Here is a 16,475-nt window from a genome sequence, read left to right as displayed (position 1 = left end):
GGCCAGCAGCTGGAGCACGCCCGAGGCGCAGCGGGATGCGGGATGGAGGCCAGTGGGAAGGTGCCGGGCTGGCGCCGGGGCACCGCCGCAGCCCTGGCAGCTGAACCCCCCCAGGGCCCGGCCCAGCAAAGCCACCGGCACCTCGTGGGGATGGGGAGTCTGCACCTCTGCCGCGTGTCCTCGGGGGTCACCTGTGTGCCCAGGACATGGAGAGGGGGATGGCAGCAGCCGGGGATAAGCTCTGAGCCGGGGCTGCCCCTGGGGACACTCGTTAGTAGTATAGACTCATGTAGTACGCAAAAGTTCACATTCTAAATAGAGGTAAATGTTTTCTCCAAACACGGTGAGGTACAAACCTATTTGCTGAAGTGATGTGAGATCGCAAACATTATCTGCAGGCAAGTTCCCAGCCCAGGGCTCGCGAGAGCCCAGAATGACGGGCCACGGGCCTCGTTCATTGGTGTCCTGCTGCTGGCACCGGCTTGAAGCCTTTGCTAATTCCCTTCAGGAGCGCAGTTATTCGCCCTGTGCTTCGGGAATGGGGAAGGTAACAGCTGGAGCAGGCAGGCCTTGGAGAATGACCATGGGTACCTAATGAACCAGGCACAGCAGGTGGCATGAGCAGGGCTAACCAGCCAATCCCCCTCCTAGGGCAGGGCTGTTCCCAGAGGCCTTGTCCCTGCTGCTGGCACTGGCCCATGGAAGGCTCACGCACAGCGGCCGAGGTGATCCTGCTTCTAAAACAAAGACATTTGACGGACGCTTCCACCAAATGTAAGCCTCTATTTATACAAGCGAAGCAGAAGAAAGATTTAAAACCAGGTCGCAACCAACCTTGCGCTGGGAAGTTTCCTGGGGAAAACTGCTACGGCAAGAAGGGAAGCTAAGCTGGCTCTCCTGGGCTGTGGAAGGGAGCGGGATGCCTTGGCTCAGGAATCGCTAGGATGAACACGAGCTGACAGCGTGGCTTAGCGGCATTATTCCTCAGGCATGAGAAATCCCGTGCTCTCTCCATCAAGAGAGATGCTAGCATTGTGCTTGCTCTCCATTTGGTACAAAATATTTAATTTCTCTGCCAAGTAAATACAAGGGTATTAACCCCCAAAAGCGGGATTCAAAAGCAGACAGTCTGCAGCGTTGTTTCCAGCAGCTCCGTTCCCCTGCACCAGCGCAGCTGCAGCAGCCCAGGAGTTAATTCTTTCCAGCCCCAAAGAAGGACACGATACATCTCAAGGGATGTCAAGAATCTCCTTTATGCAAGTTACACTCCATGGCCAAGAGCACTTAACAGGTTAATGCTGCGAACGGTACCGAGACGGACACACACCAAGCCAGCTCCAGAGTTCTGCCATTGTTTAGTATAATTTTACATTCTGAATGAATAGTTTAAAAAAAAAAAAAGAAATAATCACAAACCAATCTCTTTGACAAACAAGCCGATTACAGACAATGTCAAGTCATGTAAGTCATGTAAAGCACAAGGAAGTCATGATGATTAGAAAAGCTTTAATTAAAAGGCCATTTGAGCTACAGGCGAACCACTGCAGCGCTTCCTTTCTAGGGGCATTAAAAAAAAACCAAACAACTGACCAACCAACGCAACAAAAAGCCAGTGCCCTCCCCGCCCCAGCTCCTCCTCTTGCAGGGCTCAGACCATCCCTCCGAGCAAACCAGCCGGTGAAGGGTATTTACCAGTGTGACATTCCTCCAGGATAAGAAGCTTCATTTACACAGCGAGGTGTAAACAGCATCGACTCAAAGTTTGTGTTATTTGTAATCATAAATAATTCATTGTAATAAATATGTATCGAGTAACTTTGCAGCACGCCTTTCAGGGCCAAGACGCAGATATGTCCCACTCGGACGTGCTCTCTGGAAGAAGACGGACATTAGCAGCATTTTCTGACTCACAGCCGTACTCCCGGCCTTGGAGAACACCGGCATTCCCAGCTCTCCGGCCCCTGGGAGCAAGTCCACCCAAGGCGCCGAGGCCTTGGAACGGGGGCGTGAAACCCAAACCAAACGCGCCATCCACGGGCCAGGAACAACCCCCAAGCGCATTGCTGGCAGCAACACCAGCGCCACAAACTTCCACCGACCTCCTTCGCGCTTCCCTGTGGCACTTGCCTGGGAACACGCATCCCAGACGGGAACAAAGCGGCTCCCAGCCGCGCCTTCGGCTTAGTTTTCCCCTTGGTCTCTGTCAGCTCCGCGTGTGTTTGCGCTTACTCCGAGTGGTTTCTCAGCTACAGGTACGCTTCTACCAGGAAATGGACAAGACCCAAGAGTAAATATTCTTCTGAATATTCTGTATCCGGCCCTTGGAAAGGGCAACACGCGACAGACGGGTAATAACACAGCTTCCCTAACGGCAGGAGCTGCAGGCTCTGGATGCCAACAACTAGCTCTACAACTGTTGAACACACATTTATTTTTGTTTTTCCCATTCGCTCACAGAACAAGAATATACACACTTGTGTAGGCTTTTCTCTCTTACTCACATTTTATCTTCCAAGTACCACACACTCATCGTTGCCAATATTCACAAGAATATACAATAAATACAGCTTTTTGAATTCCCATGACCACCAACAAGCCAAATCAGTGTATGCCGTCTTCTAAAGAGACACCGAATACCAACCTTAAAGTACAGTCACCCCCTCCCCCGCCACAGACCTTTACGTGTGCTCCGCGTGCGCTAAGCACACTGGAAGGAAAAATAACAAGCTTGTAGCTCAGTACCGGCACTTAACTCTCACGTAGTACCGAGCCGCGCAGCGCAGCGGCGATTTCCCTGTGCTCTCTCCGGTCCTTTCCCACATAGGGAGTTCCTGGTAGTGTCACTTCGAGGCAATGACCGCAGCAATGCCGCGCTTCCGAATGCGCCCGGTGCGGGGCAACCGCTCAGACACCAGTAAAGGAAGCTGCCATGTGGCGACAGGTTGTTCTGAAACCACCCCAGAACGTATTTCACAACATACAAAAGTTAAACTTCAGAGAATCGTTCTCTCTCCATAGTCTGCTATTATCTCTCCGTACAAAATAGAAGCTTTATCTTCAAACAAGTGACTTTGTGCCTCCCCCCCACCTCGTCCTCCTTGCGGGCATCACATCTCCAGGATAATTTGCTCTTCGAAGATCATTTTTGAGTACAAAAAGTGAGTTACAGGTGTTTAACCGCACACCGATTATTCTGAAAGCTTCTTCAGAAATAGGATAGAGTCACAGATTATACATTTGGACTGTGGTATCTTACACCGGACAGAGAGAAGCCATTTTGGTTCTGCTAATATTTTAATTACAATAAATTATTTTGTTACTAAGCAAAGCAGACATTCAAGAACATCTAGGGCGAGAACCCAACTGAATTACGGCCCTTTCACTGTTCTATCAGTTATAAATCTTCCTAATCAAAAGTGTCTAGCTGAAACCCCAAATTAATTGCGGCAGCTACCCGTGTGCTTGCTTATAATTTAAAAAAAAAAAAAAGTTACAAGAAAACGGTGGAAACGTAACCATGCAGTGTGGCAGCCTACCTCCTGCTCCAAAACTCAAGTGCCAGAAATTCCGCACGCTCTCTGCCTATGACAGAAGAGGTGCCGCACTCCGCTCCTGCAGGTGCCCTGCAGAGATTCCCTCCCCGCCCCCGATTCTCTCCGTTTTTGTACTCAAAAATGTTTCAGGGGAGAGCGATCCACCAGCCTTCACCTCCGCGCCACCCCCAACTCAGAACACCCTCGCTGTTGTTGTGTTCGCATGGGTAATATCGTTCTAAATTACAAAATTAGAAATGTACATGTTTAAAGGTTTTTCAAAATTAAATTATACACAAACTGGTCCTTACTAAACTATCCTACAAATATTCCACAAACAAGGCAGCAAAATAACCAGTCCACCACAAAGTCTACAAATACAAAATGTAAGTCTTCCAGTAATTATTGTAACGGGAACAAGAGTTCAGAAAATAAATTAACCTCCAGCTCATCACACAGTGTTACAGGAGGTATTTTTAGGTGAATCGAAGGGTTTCCAGCGTCAGCAGAGTCACAAAACAATCCAGTCACCTCTGGGCATCCCCTTCTCCCGCTCAGCCGCTGAGCGGATCCTCCCGGTAGTGGATGGCGTAGCGGAGCTTTTCCAGCATGATGTCCAGCGAGGAGTACTGAGGAAGTTTGATCATGAACATGCACGTTTCAACACGGATGTACCGAGAGTCTGGAGAACCTGCGGGGGAAGAAGTGCCAGAGGGGTCTGTGACGCGCCTGCCGCTTCTCACCGGACTGCCCGCCAGCCTTCTGCCCCCGCGCCTCTACCTGCTGAGAAGCACCAAAATAAAATCCCTGCCTGTCACGTCTGGCCTGAACCTGGAGCACTGCCGTGCCTCTCCGGCAGTCCCATCATTTTAAAAGCATTGAGAGAAATACCATGCAAAGCCTCTCAGCGTCTCCAGAGGGCAACGCTTTCCGTTGATTTGAAATTTTAGTTTTACAGGTTTAAAAAGAAGTTCTCTCTTATTTACAGCCACAAGGACCTGCCTCTCTTTCGTCATTCTTTGGGCGTTAAATACACTTTTCATTGTGGGTGGGTGGGAGCTGAAAGCTCAAACCACACTGAGAACAGAATTGGTTTCCTTGGCCTTTGGAGACAGCGGGGAACATACCTGCAGCTCCGTCGGGGGGTGCGATTTTCATGGGGTATGGCGGGACGTGGGCAGTGTCGGGACCCCCATCTTTGCACGGGCACGTGAAGGGGATTCGCTCCTGGTTACAGGCGAACTTGATGAACTTGCAGAGCTCCTCCTGAGTGAACATCTCCAGCGCGCTCCAGAAAAACTCAATGTGCTGATCAGTCTCCATCAAGCCCACCTGGTACATGGTGTGTGCCTAAGGGAAGAAAAAGCAGAATGTCCACGGCTGCTTTCTTCTCCCGTCGCAAATCTTCCCCCCTTAGACCGTAAGAGGACAGAAGGGGAGGGGACCTACACCTCTCCCCCCGTTCTCCTGCCTTTCCCAAGTCATGAGGAACTCCAGCCGCAGCAGAGTGCCGATATACGCAGGTTTGAATCTTTTTAGCCCATCAGCTTCTGTAACGGGCTCGTTCCAGCGCGTTCCCCGGCAGCACAGGGAATGCCCAGCCCTGTTTTGTTTGAGACGCAGGACCGGGGCACTTCAGTGCTGCTGCTGTTCAAGGAACGCACAAAACCACGCTAACGCCCACAGCTGAGAATATTCTACAACTTCTGGCACAAAAGAACAGTTCTTTTTATGGCATAATTCTTATGGTAATGATATGAAAGCATTTAGGATGAGAAGGTGGCTGTTACAGATTAATTTTAGGTTTTCAGAAACTACCTGCAATTCAAAGTAAGGGCGACGGCTCTTTCAGCCCTTAGCTTAAGTGGCAAATATCGAATAGAGATCGATTAACACAGAGATAGATTTAAAACTGGATGCTAAAAGGTAAATCCATTACTCCTCTCTAGAAGTCGTCCCACTCCTATTATTTCCTGAATCCAGTGAAATCTTACAACACTTCCTGGGGGGCAAAGGGGGGTGCCCAAGTACTTGCACATGGAAGTCCTGGCGATATTGCAAGGGGGAAGAGTCTTCCCAGCGCCTTCCCCATGGGAGGGCCCCATCCCCTCCCTGTGTCAGACAGGTGGGTTTGCAGTTCTCTGCACCTTGAGGAACTCCAGGTTAATGTAGGGAAGCCCGCACGTCCTCAGCTCCATCTCTAGAGGGGTCAGCGTAGTCAGGAGCTGCAGGGGAATGATGGACCCAAGGCCAGCACGCACTGCAGTCATGCACTCCGGCGTCTGCAGCTCACGCATCCTCAAGCTGCGGATCGCTGTCGCGTACACGTCCTTGTTCTCCCACCTGCAAGGGCAGAGATCCAGGACAAAAAGGAGAGCGCGTAAGAGCCCTCGTGCCCTGTCCCACACCGCCACATACAGAAGGGCTTTACGGGGAGATTCTGCTTCTGAGTAAGCAGGAGGGAGCATTAAGCCCTTTTTTTCCCCGATGCTTCCCAATTTACTTCCCCTGTGCCCAGCCTCCTCCCCTCCCCTCAGCCCGGCCCGTTTCTCACCAGCCTCACAAGGGCTCTGCTGCAGCCCGCAGGCAGCTGACAAGCACCACGCCGCACCAAACAAAAGGCACTAAATAGCACCAGTGATTCTGCCAACAAATGTCAAGCTTTCCCAGATTGTTCCAGCCTTCAGCTTGTTACAAAACTATCTCTGGAGAGCCTGCTGCTTGGAAAACTCTTCCAGAAATGCTTCTTTCCCATGTAGCCCAGTGCCAGGGCCTGCCCGGGCAGCTGTTACTTACCCCACTGGAATGTGCCTGCCCCTGGGACAAAGCTCCACTTCTTCCCCGGTCATGGTCAGGTAGGTGAACTTGCAGCACGGCTTGTTCGGGCAGTCAGGGCTCTCTGTCGCCAGGTGCTGAGAAGCAATTTCTGCACACAGAGCTTCCAGTTCTGTCTCGTCATTGATCTGTCACCAAACACAAGGCTCGTACCTGGCGGCCGGCACGTCGTGCCGCGTTACGCTTGTGACACATTTACGGCACCACCACACCGTGCCAAGCGCCCCCGTTCTATCCCCTGCAGACAGCACGGGCAGTGGAAGCCAGTAACGGTTCTGGTGGGTTCTTTTCTGGTTTAGCACTGTCATGTTCCAGGAAACGTTTCAGAAACCTGAATTCCACTGTGCCTGGCAGCAGAGGAGACCGAGCAGCTTTTCCAGCCATCAGCAGGTAAAACCCTGCACCCAAAATGAGTCAAACCACTTCACGACCCCGCTCAGATGAAAACCACCTGCCGGCTGTGGAGCCAACCACTACCATTTGGGGCAGCCGGGAAAGTCGCCTGCTACTACAACAACGGGCTTCTGAAGGAAACCCTGAAAAACAGAGGGAAGAGAAAGAAAGTTACTTACATTTTCAAATTTTTTGACATAGTTGTAGGTGAGGATGTCAGCTTCCTGGAGATCTATGTCAGGATCCAGTGGCTCTCCTACCAGGGTCTTCCAAAAGGAGGGCAGGAGGTCAAGTGGCAGAGGAACATCTGCTCGAATTGCGATACCCAAGAGCTGCCCAAAGAAATGGAATAACTGCTCCTCTGCGTAGGTTATAGGGCTGGGCGTCAAAATGTACTTCCCCTTTAGAAAAAAAAAAAGAACAGAGCACACAACCCAGTGTTTAATGACCGATGCATACCCTGCAGGGCCATAAGTCAACAGGCTTGTGAAAAAAATGATTTGAACATGGTGAATACTGTTTAGATGGCTACAACAGGATTTACTTAAGCATGGCACGGAGCCTGTATACATTATACTGCGATATTACAGCACATTATCTTAACAGTTAATGATTGAAAGCAATATAACACCGGTTTCCTTGAGAGCCCCGCTTTTAAAAGCTCTCTTAATCAGCGTTTACAGGACTTGGCTGTATTTGTATTGTCCATTCAACATCTCAGACGTTCAGTTGCGGGAGCTTTCTGAAATACAGTGTGGATACGCAAGGCCAGGTTTGCCGTGTAGTTGGTCGTAAGTTGAGGGACACGTCCTGTTTTCCTGCCTTGTGAATATTCCTAGGAAGGAACTGTAGCTCAGCTACCGTAAATTCTTTGGGCCATAAGCTTTACCTTGTTTCTACAATACATCTACTGCACAAAATAGGAGGGCAGTAAATACACATTAAATAGCACAGATGGAGTGTCGTCTTCTACTAGCAATGTGATTGACTTTCCTGGGGACATTCCTGGAGTAATACCAGCAGAAGGTGACTTCATTACCTTGGCACCGACAACCTCTCAATCAGACAACTGAACCAGATTCACTCTAAGGAAGCTTTGACCAGGAGTCTTAATTTTGCTGCGTTCTGCGGTCCCGACTACTTGGCTGCTTCCTCAAGTACCTGCAGCACCATGTGAAGCGCAGCAGGGATTCCTCAGCAGGCATTTTCAGTTCCATCAGGCACCTGAGACCTGGCCGGTTAGACGTGCTAACTGGGGCCACTGATCTGCGGCTTCTCTCTGTATCACTAACTGAACATGTTCTACTCCTGTTCAAACACACGCATTCAAAAAGAGAAAAGCAACTTCATTCCTTGCGTTGAGATATCACACCTTATTCTTATTGACCGCAGAGCTTGGGCACAACAGGAGAAGGGAGAGCGAGGAGCTCTGTAACTCCTTACACACTTGCCAAAGGAAGTGACGGAAAGATCCACCTGAAAGAGAGAAGCAAAATCATGAAATGCCCCGAGGCTTGTCACCGCTGCCTTCTAATCCAGAATTTGCCGTTCTCCTTGAAACAGCGTTTCACGCCTTCGGTTACACACTCAACCTCTCTGACTGCACAGATGTGCAGCTTAAACCAGGGTGGGGTAGATGCCAGCCACGCCAGCTTGCTATTCATGTGCGAGTCCACATTTAAATAGTGTAATTACATGCAAAAAATATTCACTGAATTGCTTCCTGCTGAATTCTTAAATGCTGCTTTGTCTTCCAGCACACTACGGGTAAGACTAGCACAAACATTTGTTACACCAGTTGGCCTGCAAATGGAATTCGTTACTTGATTAGAAGATGAATGGTGCTGTCTTCATACCAATGGAGCGTTTCCACAGCTAAAAGCAGTGAGGCCACGCATCAGAAATCATTACAGACGCTGAGCTGGGGCCGTAACATTTCTCTCTCTACAGATACTGTCAATAACCACCTCAGACCTTAAAAAGAAAAAAATTCCCCTTGAGAGAAGGCATCAAGGAGCTAATAGGTGCACACTGACATTTCCTTTTATGCAATGTGATAGATGACACTAGTTGGCAATATTAGAAGTGCATTTGGGGCTTTTCCTCCCTAACTCCATATACCCCCACGAATTTCCAAAAAGGACCTACTACAGGCAGTATGCAGAGACTGCATGAATTTAGATAGCAGCGATCAATTTTCTTCTTTGCCACACCGTCGATACTTGCCTTGATGCCCCATCAATTATTCAACAGATCTGCAAAGCAACATTTTCTCAGCTCTTGCTTAAATCAAGTCTCTTCCTGGAGTACACGCAACCCATATCACATCCAAGGGAGCCAGCACCCCCAAAGAAAGTCAGTATCCAGAAAGGGCTGGGAAGCATCCACGTAAAGAAGGTCTTAGAAAATAAAGCCTCACAAATTAAAATATAGCATCAAGAGAAGAGAAGGCATAATAATCTTGTTTAATACAGTGAGATTATTGCTCAACACTTTCTGTTGAGAAGCAGTACTCCTATGTCATGAGGAGTGTCTCTGTACTGGTTAGGTAAAACTAGGACAGTTAATTGTTTGTTCTTTTAACCCACCACGTTAAAATTATGAAAACCATTACAAGAAATACTGCACATCATCTCACAAAAATGAGACACATGCAAATTTAATACCGTTTACTGCAAAAATTAAGGACCACTTTTAAAGCAACAAAACCCTTACTGGACTCACTGTCTCTTCAGCTTGGCTGAGACAAGCTGAAGTTCGTACTTCTGATGCCAAGTTGAAAACAATCCTCAAAACCACCTCGCCTGGGTACAACCACTTTTGGTTGTTAACGCTTGCGTATTCCTTGACAGCTAAGTTTGGCAATGTATCCTACACTAGTACTGAATGGTGTCTTAAAATATTGGCTATACAATCTCACATCACTTCAACAACAAAAACCACAGCAGCATTATCCGGCTCATTACTAACAACAGAGTACTTAAAAAATAATCTTTGTTACCAGCACAGTCTGGGTTTACCACAGCTGAGCACCAAAGCAACCTAAAGAGATACTCTTACTAAAAGCTCTCCCCATGCTTCAAACCACTTATTATTACTTTATTTACTTGCTCCAGTTAGCAAAGTCACACGCCCAGGCACACATGATTCCTGCTGTATTAGCTAAAATAGGAAAATTAACCATCTGGCTTGCTTCATTCCTGGAAGCTTCATTCTTTTCCATCTGCAAAACGACAACCACCACAAAGGTCACAGTGCTCCTGCGAGTTAACGTGAGCCCCATTCTCGTGAAAACTTGAATTTCACCTGGAGTAAGTTCTCATGACTGTACCCCGTGTCACCCACGCCGGTAACTGCAATCCCAACTTACTTGTTCCATGAACCTCCTCCCCTGTGAACCGAATGTTGAAAGCGTATGTAGGGTCTCCACCGCTGGCGAGTTTCACACAGAGCTGCGAGGATGGCACACAGGCCAGCTGTCTTGCTGCCTGACAGAAATAGGAGTTTTCTGAAGAACGGATCTCCCCTATTTAAAAACAAGAGGGAAAAAAAAATATCCCCATAGTATTTTGCATTAGTAAGCATTTGAGCCTGGTTAGAACAGATCCAGCTTGTTGCAAGGGATTAAAATGGATTTTAGAAGGATAAATGTTTTCCCTACCTCCAACGATTTCCAAGGGATCCAGGGTGATTTCTGGGGCTGCATGATCAGCAGTTCTTTGGACAGTGGCATTCAGCACTCTGTTCATCACAGTTACTTTTGTGTCATAGAAGATTAAACCTGAAGAAACACATTTCAATATAGTTAATCTGTCCTTCTACATTCTTATTTTCTGAAATTCTCTAATGAGCAGTGGTAGAATCATAATTTCACCTTCATTAGGTAGGTAAGACACAGCTAATCCACTTTTTTCTTTTTGAAGTGCTTGTTACTAATGTGTACTGGAAGAAGTGAGTTGGGTTAGAACGCTGATGAACGCAATTCCAGTGTTATATAAATAGATCCTAGCAACTCCACCAGAATCTCTGCAAATCAGAAACACCTTGCCAAATAGCTTTCAGAAATCTGAGGTGTTTTGACAGTAATGCTAAAGGCAAGAAAACATGATAAAAAATAGGGCTGTCACATTGCACCAGAAATACGGGCTCTATAAAGATAAATCTCTGAACATTCCTCACTTCCCCATATTGGGTTTACAAGTATTTTTCCTAGTTGGGCCAATATTAAAGCCTACTTACACACACTGGGACCTTTGGTGGATTCTGTATCTTCTTCGGAAGAAAACAAGTTTGGGACATGTAATGACCTAAATCTTGGGTTTGTTTGCTGTCTAATGAAGGCGTGTAAATGCCGATTTTAAATGCTGATGCACGGTAAGTATTTTCTTGATCTCTCTTATTCTACAACTAGAAGTGTAGAATACACTCTAGTGTATTCTAGAAGTGTAGAATCCTCGACAACGAGGATGCCAACGTGTCCTGGGACTTTCACCTGATCTGCTGCTTGTTGACTAACAAAGAATTTTAATTTATGGATACCCCCAAGAAGATAAAGGCACATTTGAAAGCCACCTGCAAACAGAAGATGGGCCAGCTCCCTCCACAGTCAAGAAAGGTGCACAGCATCTTTTAACTACTTGCAAGAATAATCCCCCTCACCCTTAAAAACAAACCAACAACAAGGAAAAACTCCCACACTGAGAAGCAGCCTTGGGTTAATGCTGGTTTTGGCTGTCACCTCAGACCGTGTGCCAGCTTATCAGGCTGAGAATGAAGCCAATAAGCCTTTCTTAGCGCACCGAGCCACTCGCTAACTCGCTTTCCCTCTCCCCTCCATGTTCTCTTTCTGTCACATGTATACACATATTAATATCTTTGACAAAATGTATTACAAAATGTCATGTGGTGCATAGCACACCCTTTCAGGGCACAACCACATTCCTCCAGAAACTGACCTTTGGCCTCCTGCAGCAGCGCAGCAATGCTACTAGCATACATCTCAGTCTGCCGAAGCTCCACCAGTGGCAAGAAAAACGTCTCCAACGTTGTATTGAGAGACTGAAGCAGTGCAAACCGTAGGCGTAGGCTTTCAACGGGAACATCTGTGGTGGGAAACCTCCAGTCAGAGAGATAAATCCCTATCTACTGCCAAGTCCACCTTCCTAGTGCATTCAGTCCAGGAGACACACAAGCTGCCTTCTAAATCAGCCATTCCTGATCCCTGTGCATCAACAAGAGGGCCCAAGATGCAAGAACAGCCTTAATCTGCGATGTTCCTTCCTGGATCTCGAGTCTCTGGGTGTCCGAGCCCAGTATCTTTCATCATCACTGTATTTGCATTATCTGGAGACCCTCTTCAAGGAATTTAGAGCTTCGAACACATTTTAGGCAACTGAAGTCTGCCTAGGACCAGAATCGAAATTCAACCTTCCCCCTGCAAGCCAAACTCACCAGATGCCTCCCTGCTCCAGCCTCATGTAGGAGGTACACTCAGAGAGCAGGGAACATTTGCAGCGCACTTCTTACAACGCTGCCAAAGGCACCGTGGTGCCCAAGCCCACCCAAGGAGGGAGGAGACCTACACTCAGTGCTCCCCCCAACCCACAGAGGTTCCAATCTGCAACCTCTAAAGGAACGTCCCAACTACCTAGGCGACAGCCAGGGTGTGCAGGAGCACCACCCAGCTCCTCCACTGAAGAAAGTCTTTACGCAAACAATCTGTACATACTCAACAGACAGGAAATTCTGGGGTCTGCTGCATCAGCTGGATCCAAATAAACTTCATGAGGATGGAGTCGTGCTGGTGTAATTGCAAGGTGACGACAAAGCCTGTTAATATACTGGACAAGAGCTACATCCATTTCCAGTGTCCATTTCCGGGATGCTTTTTGAGCATGTCGTGCATCAATGCAGGCACACCTGAAATGTAAAAGGCATAAGACCTGTTGAAACTTAAGCGCAATGCTGCTTACTAAGAGCATGTTGAGCACAACTCCAGGTAGCTTGTTCCACTTCTTTCCCCCTTTTTTAAGCAGAGCTGTTTCATTGCAAAAAATCCAGTTTGAGAAGAACTGATTTATCATCTACCTTGCCTCACTGTTATTAAATAATAAGAAAAAAGGAACTGCCGATTAAGCTTGCTTACTGCACTGTCTTCCTTACGCCCTGAAGCAGATATAGGGGTAGGGGATGTGGCAATTGGTTTGTGGCTTGACACAGGGAGATAAGGAAGATTCATTTAGCAGACTTTCTTCCTGTACAATACTAACAAGGAAGTAACCATTCCCTCTACTACTGAGCCAGTAACAACACTGCCAGTTTAAACAATTAGCCGGTGCACAGAATAGAAAGCTCTTGTGGAAGGAAGCCAGAGACAGCCAGACGGATGGACAACTCTTATCAGGCCAACTTATTATACAGTTTGGAAGCCATAAAGGACAGTATGGCACATGATTTTGTCAGCTGTGTTGTGTACATGGAAGTCAGGAACCTGCATTTTGACAGCACAGTGACTCTTTAAAGCACGTTTTAATAAAATAACCAAGAACTTTCTCTACAGGCCTCACAGCCACGGGTAGAAGCTTGCATGTTACTAACACACTGGTTAAAGCAACTTGGAGCAGAAACACTTAGGATCCAGTTTTTTTTAAAGTGAGCACAATCCATCAGCATCACCTTTACAAAAAGATTTGATAAATTTACCTTTCAAAATGCAGATCATATCCACAGGACAGAATAGCTCTCCACACACTACGGATATCCTGTTTAGATCGGTCAACCACAAATCTGTGAAATCCATCCAGTGTCAAATACTTCTCCTCAGGAACTGACAGCAAAGATATGACCACCAAATAGTTAATGACTTACTCTAAAGTCTACGTACCACACAGCAAAATGTCAGTGTATGAGGTGGCTACCCGCCAGCTTTCTCCTGGTCCTACCCATCCCACCACGACTCGTTTCTCAAGTAGTTCTAAACATCATATTCTCTAGGTCCAATCTGGCTTTCAGTAAACGGCACTCATTCTTTCCTCTAAAGGACACAAACCCCACAGCTGTCCCCTGGCATAGTTTCACCAAATGTGTCTGAGCAGGTATCAAAGATCCGCAGGTGGCTGAAAGCTGGAATTCTCCTCTTCTGAACTAACCTGGCGTTTCCTACAGTGAAAAGCAGAGTCCAAGTCCCTGTCTAGTTACTCTTCCACCTGACTAGAGAAAGAAATATCAACAAGACCCTTGTCTAACCAACCCCTGTCGTGGCATGGCTGTGCCGTCTCCTACATGGGTAGAGTAGTTATAAGGCATCTGTAGCTTTGTCCAATTTTCCTCTTACATAGGAAAATTAAGAAGTGACAAGCTGAAAAATACAATTTAAAACCATCTAGTTCAAGCCCACAGTATTCTAAGTCCCCACTGTATGAAAAAAGCCTTGAAACTATACCTCTTAAGAAGTCAGTTCTCTACCCAGTGTATCCACATGGCTTATGCACACTGTTGCACAAATTACACGAGCGTGGTTTGCTCTCACTTACATTGATGACTCCAGATTTATAGATATACAAATACAAGTAGCTTTTAAAATCACTATTTAAAAAAAATTAAGTTATCCTCATTAAAAACAAAGACAAACCAATTGATCATGACATCATATAAGCATGCCAATACAAAAAAAAAAAGCGCATTTCTTTTCTGTGATACAGTACTTCAGAAACATTCTATACTGCTACTACCTTCCTGCTTCTTGGTGGGAGACTTTTCAGGGTCCTTCTCTTCAGGTTTGCTCTTTTCAGGAGATTTTGGCTTTACAGTAGGTTTCTTCTCACTTAAGGCTGTTCGGCTAAGGGATAAAGTATGTGTTAGGATGCAGGTTTTCTTTTGTTTCTTCAAGAAACCAAAACATTCCTTGAAGGTCTTCTATAATCTCAAAATTGCATTTTCTCCTCCCAATCAGTACATGGAAATACAGAGGGAGGGAGAATAAAAATCTGGATTCCTGAAGAGAAAAATCAAATGTTTTGCAGCTGTCAAAAGGTGAAGACACCAACCTGACACTGTTGAGCATGGACTTTTCCTTTGTAGGTGGTTTAGTAACTGGGCGCTTGGTGCTCACAACTTTCACTGGATGCTGTTCTTTGCCCGCCTTGTTGTACTTGCTCTTGTCAAATTTCGGCTTGGGCACACCATACTTCCTTAAAATCTTCCAACATAAGAAGCGAATAATTACCCAGTGCTTTCCAGTTACACAAGATGATGCTGAAAATAGTTTTCAAAGCACTACCTGAGTAAGCTGGTCCTCTAACACCTTCTTTGGAGGACGGACGTTTGTGAAGAACACATGAAGGAGGTTTCCAGGAGTTTGAGAATTTATCTGCTCTTTACTAAGATACATATCAGCAACCTTAATGGGTTTCGCTGGAGTGAGGCTCAGCATTTGCTCAGAATGGACACAGCTTTTAAATATTTCTGTGAGGACTTCCCGAGCACCTGGGACCAATTTCTCACCTAATTAAAAAAAACCAAAACCCAATACAGTACAAAATACCACGATTTGAAACATGAAAAGACATTCTGGATCCAGCTGAAGCGTTGCATCACAGGCCACGTGCTCCAAGACAGAAAATCACTTAGAAAAATTCTACTAGCAGACCTGACCTTTCTGCACTCTAATACCCCATTTATGAGAGAGATTTAAATTGAATGTTTTCTCCTATTTTGGCCATATATTGTGATTATTGTTTCAGTGACTGCACTGGTAATGAAAAAGGTAGATTATTTATGATACTAGTACAAAAATTACATTGTGTAGGTACGCATCGACACCTATCAATTCAACTGAACTTCCTCCAAGTATTATCCTCCCCAGTGCCCTGACTGAGGATTCTGGCCCATTCTAGGTGTATTAGGGTCTGTATAGCTTTCACCTTGTTTGAGAATATAAATTACTAACTGCTCCACTCGAACAGTTTCTACTCTAAAAATTACACCGTGTCTTAACAGTGGTGAAGCAGCTATCTTCATAAAAACAAAAGTCACTAAGAACGTCAGTAGTTTCTTGGGATGGTGGCGAGTTTTTTGTGGGGGTTTGTGGTTTTGAGCTTTTTTGACCGTTTCATTAACTGTGAGCTAACAGCAGTTAAGCAATGTTCAGATTATTAATAGCTGCTTGCCAACTGATGAGAGGGAGTAAACTTGTTTTGGAATCACCCCCACTAGCAGTTGTCCATCACCCATCAGTAAGTCATGTTAAATTTACCCCAGCAAGGAAAATCTGACCCCTGTATGTCCCCCCAAAAATGCACAGTACCAGCGAGATATTTGCCAATATGAAAACCACATACCTTTTATTGACTTATCATTGAAATAATCTTCTAGTGCTGGGCTCCCTTGTGTGTCAAATAAACTCTGATTTACAGTAGAAACAGTTAAAATCTCTTCAGTTGACATTTCCATCAGTTCATCTTCACCATCCAGACTTGACAAACCAATGAGGTCACTACTATTAAACAGACTGGCTCGGATTTTCTCTATTTTAGCTCTTGACCTTATCTGTACAAACAGAGAAATTAGTTAACAGGAATTCTGACAAAACAAATTAACTTCCATTTATTATGAATTTGGGTCTTAAGCTTTCTCCCCTCCCCACGTAGATAATCACTGTTGCATCTCTTCCAGCATTCTTCTGTTTCAATAATTTGATACCAGAATTCAGGTTCA

The 16,475-nt window shown here is 46.1% G+C and overlaps 1 protein-coding gene across 5 annotated transcripts in view; it reads right to left on the bottom strand.

The window, feature by feature from the left end:
- Window positions 1–1,231: 1,231 nt before the first annotated feature.
- HECTD4 (HECT domain E3 ubiquitin protein ligase 4) overlaps window positions 1,232–16,475 on the bottom strand; it is a 77,833-nt gene continuing 62,589 nt past the window's right edge. For all 5 annotated transcript variants that reach the window (XM_055794929.1, XM_055794931.1, XM_055794930.1 and 2 more), the window contains 15 exons: window positions 16,100–16,307; window positions 15,040–15,263; window positions 14,807–14,958; window positions 14,492–14,598; window positions 13,464–13,587; window positions 12,490–12,680; window positions 11,717–11,863; window positions 10,423–10,542; window positions 10,132–10,287; window positions 8,134–8,237; window positions 6,941–7,162; window positions 6,330–6,496; window positions 5,681–5,876; window positions 4,661–4,883; window positions 1,232–4,224 (listed from right to left, as the gene is read on the bottom strand). In XM_055794929.1, the coding sequence (XP_055650904.1) occupies window positions 4,088–4,224; window positions 4,661–4,883; window positions 5,681–5,876; window positions 6,330–6,496; window positions 6,941–7,162; window positions 8,134–8,237; window positions 10,132–10,287; window positions 10,423–10,542; window positions 11,717–11,863; window positions 12,490–12,680; window positions 13,464–13,587; window positions 14,492–14,598; window positions 14,807–14,958; window positions 15,040–15,263; window positions 16,100–16,307 (2,478 nt within the window). In that variant the 3' untranslated portion in view covers window positions 1,232–4,087. The remainder of the gene's footprint in view (window positions 4,225–4,660; window positions 4,884–5,680; window positions 5,877–6,329; window positions 6,497–6,940; window positions 7,163–8,133; window positions 8,238–10,131; window positions 10,288–10,422; window positions 10,543–11,716; window positions 11,864–12,489; window positions 12,681–13,463; window positions 13,588–14,491; window positions 14,599–14,806; window positions 14,959–15,039; window positions 15,264–16,099; window positions 16,308–16,475) is intronic.

Source organism: Falco peregrinus, chromosome 2, assembly GCF_023634155.1.
Source record: "Falco peregrinus isolate bFalPer1 chromosome 2, bFalPer1.pri, whole genome shotgun sequence".
NCBI lineage: Eukaryota > Metazoa > Chordata > Aves > Falconiformes > Falconidae > Falco > Falco peregrinus.
The sequence above is the reverse complement of the archived record's forward strand: the minus strand, read 5'-3'. Positions and strand labels throughout refer to the sequence as shown.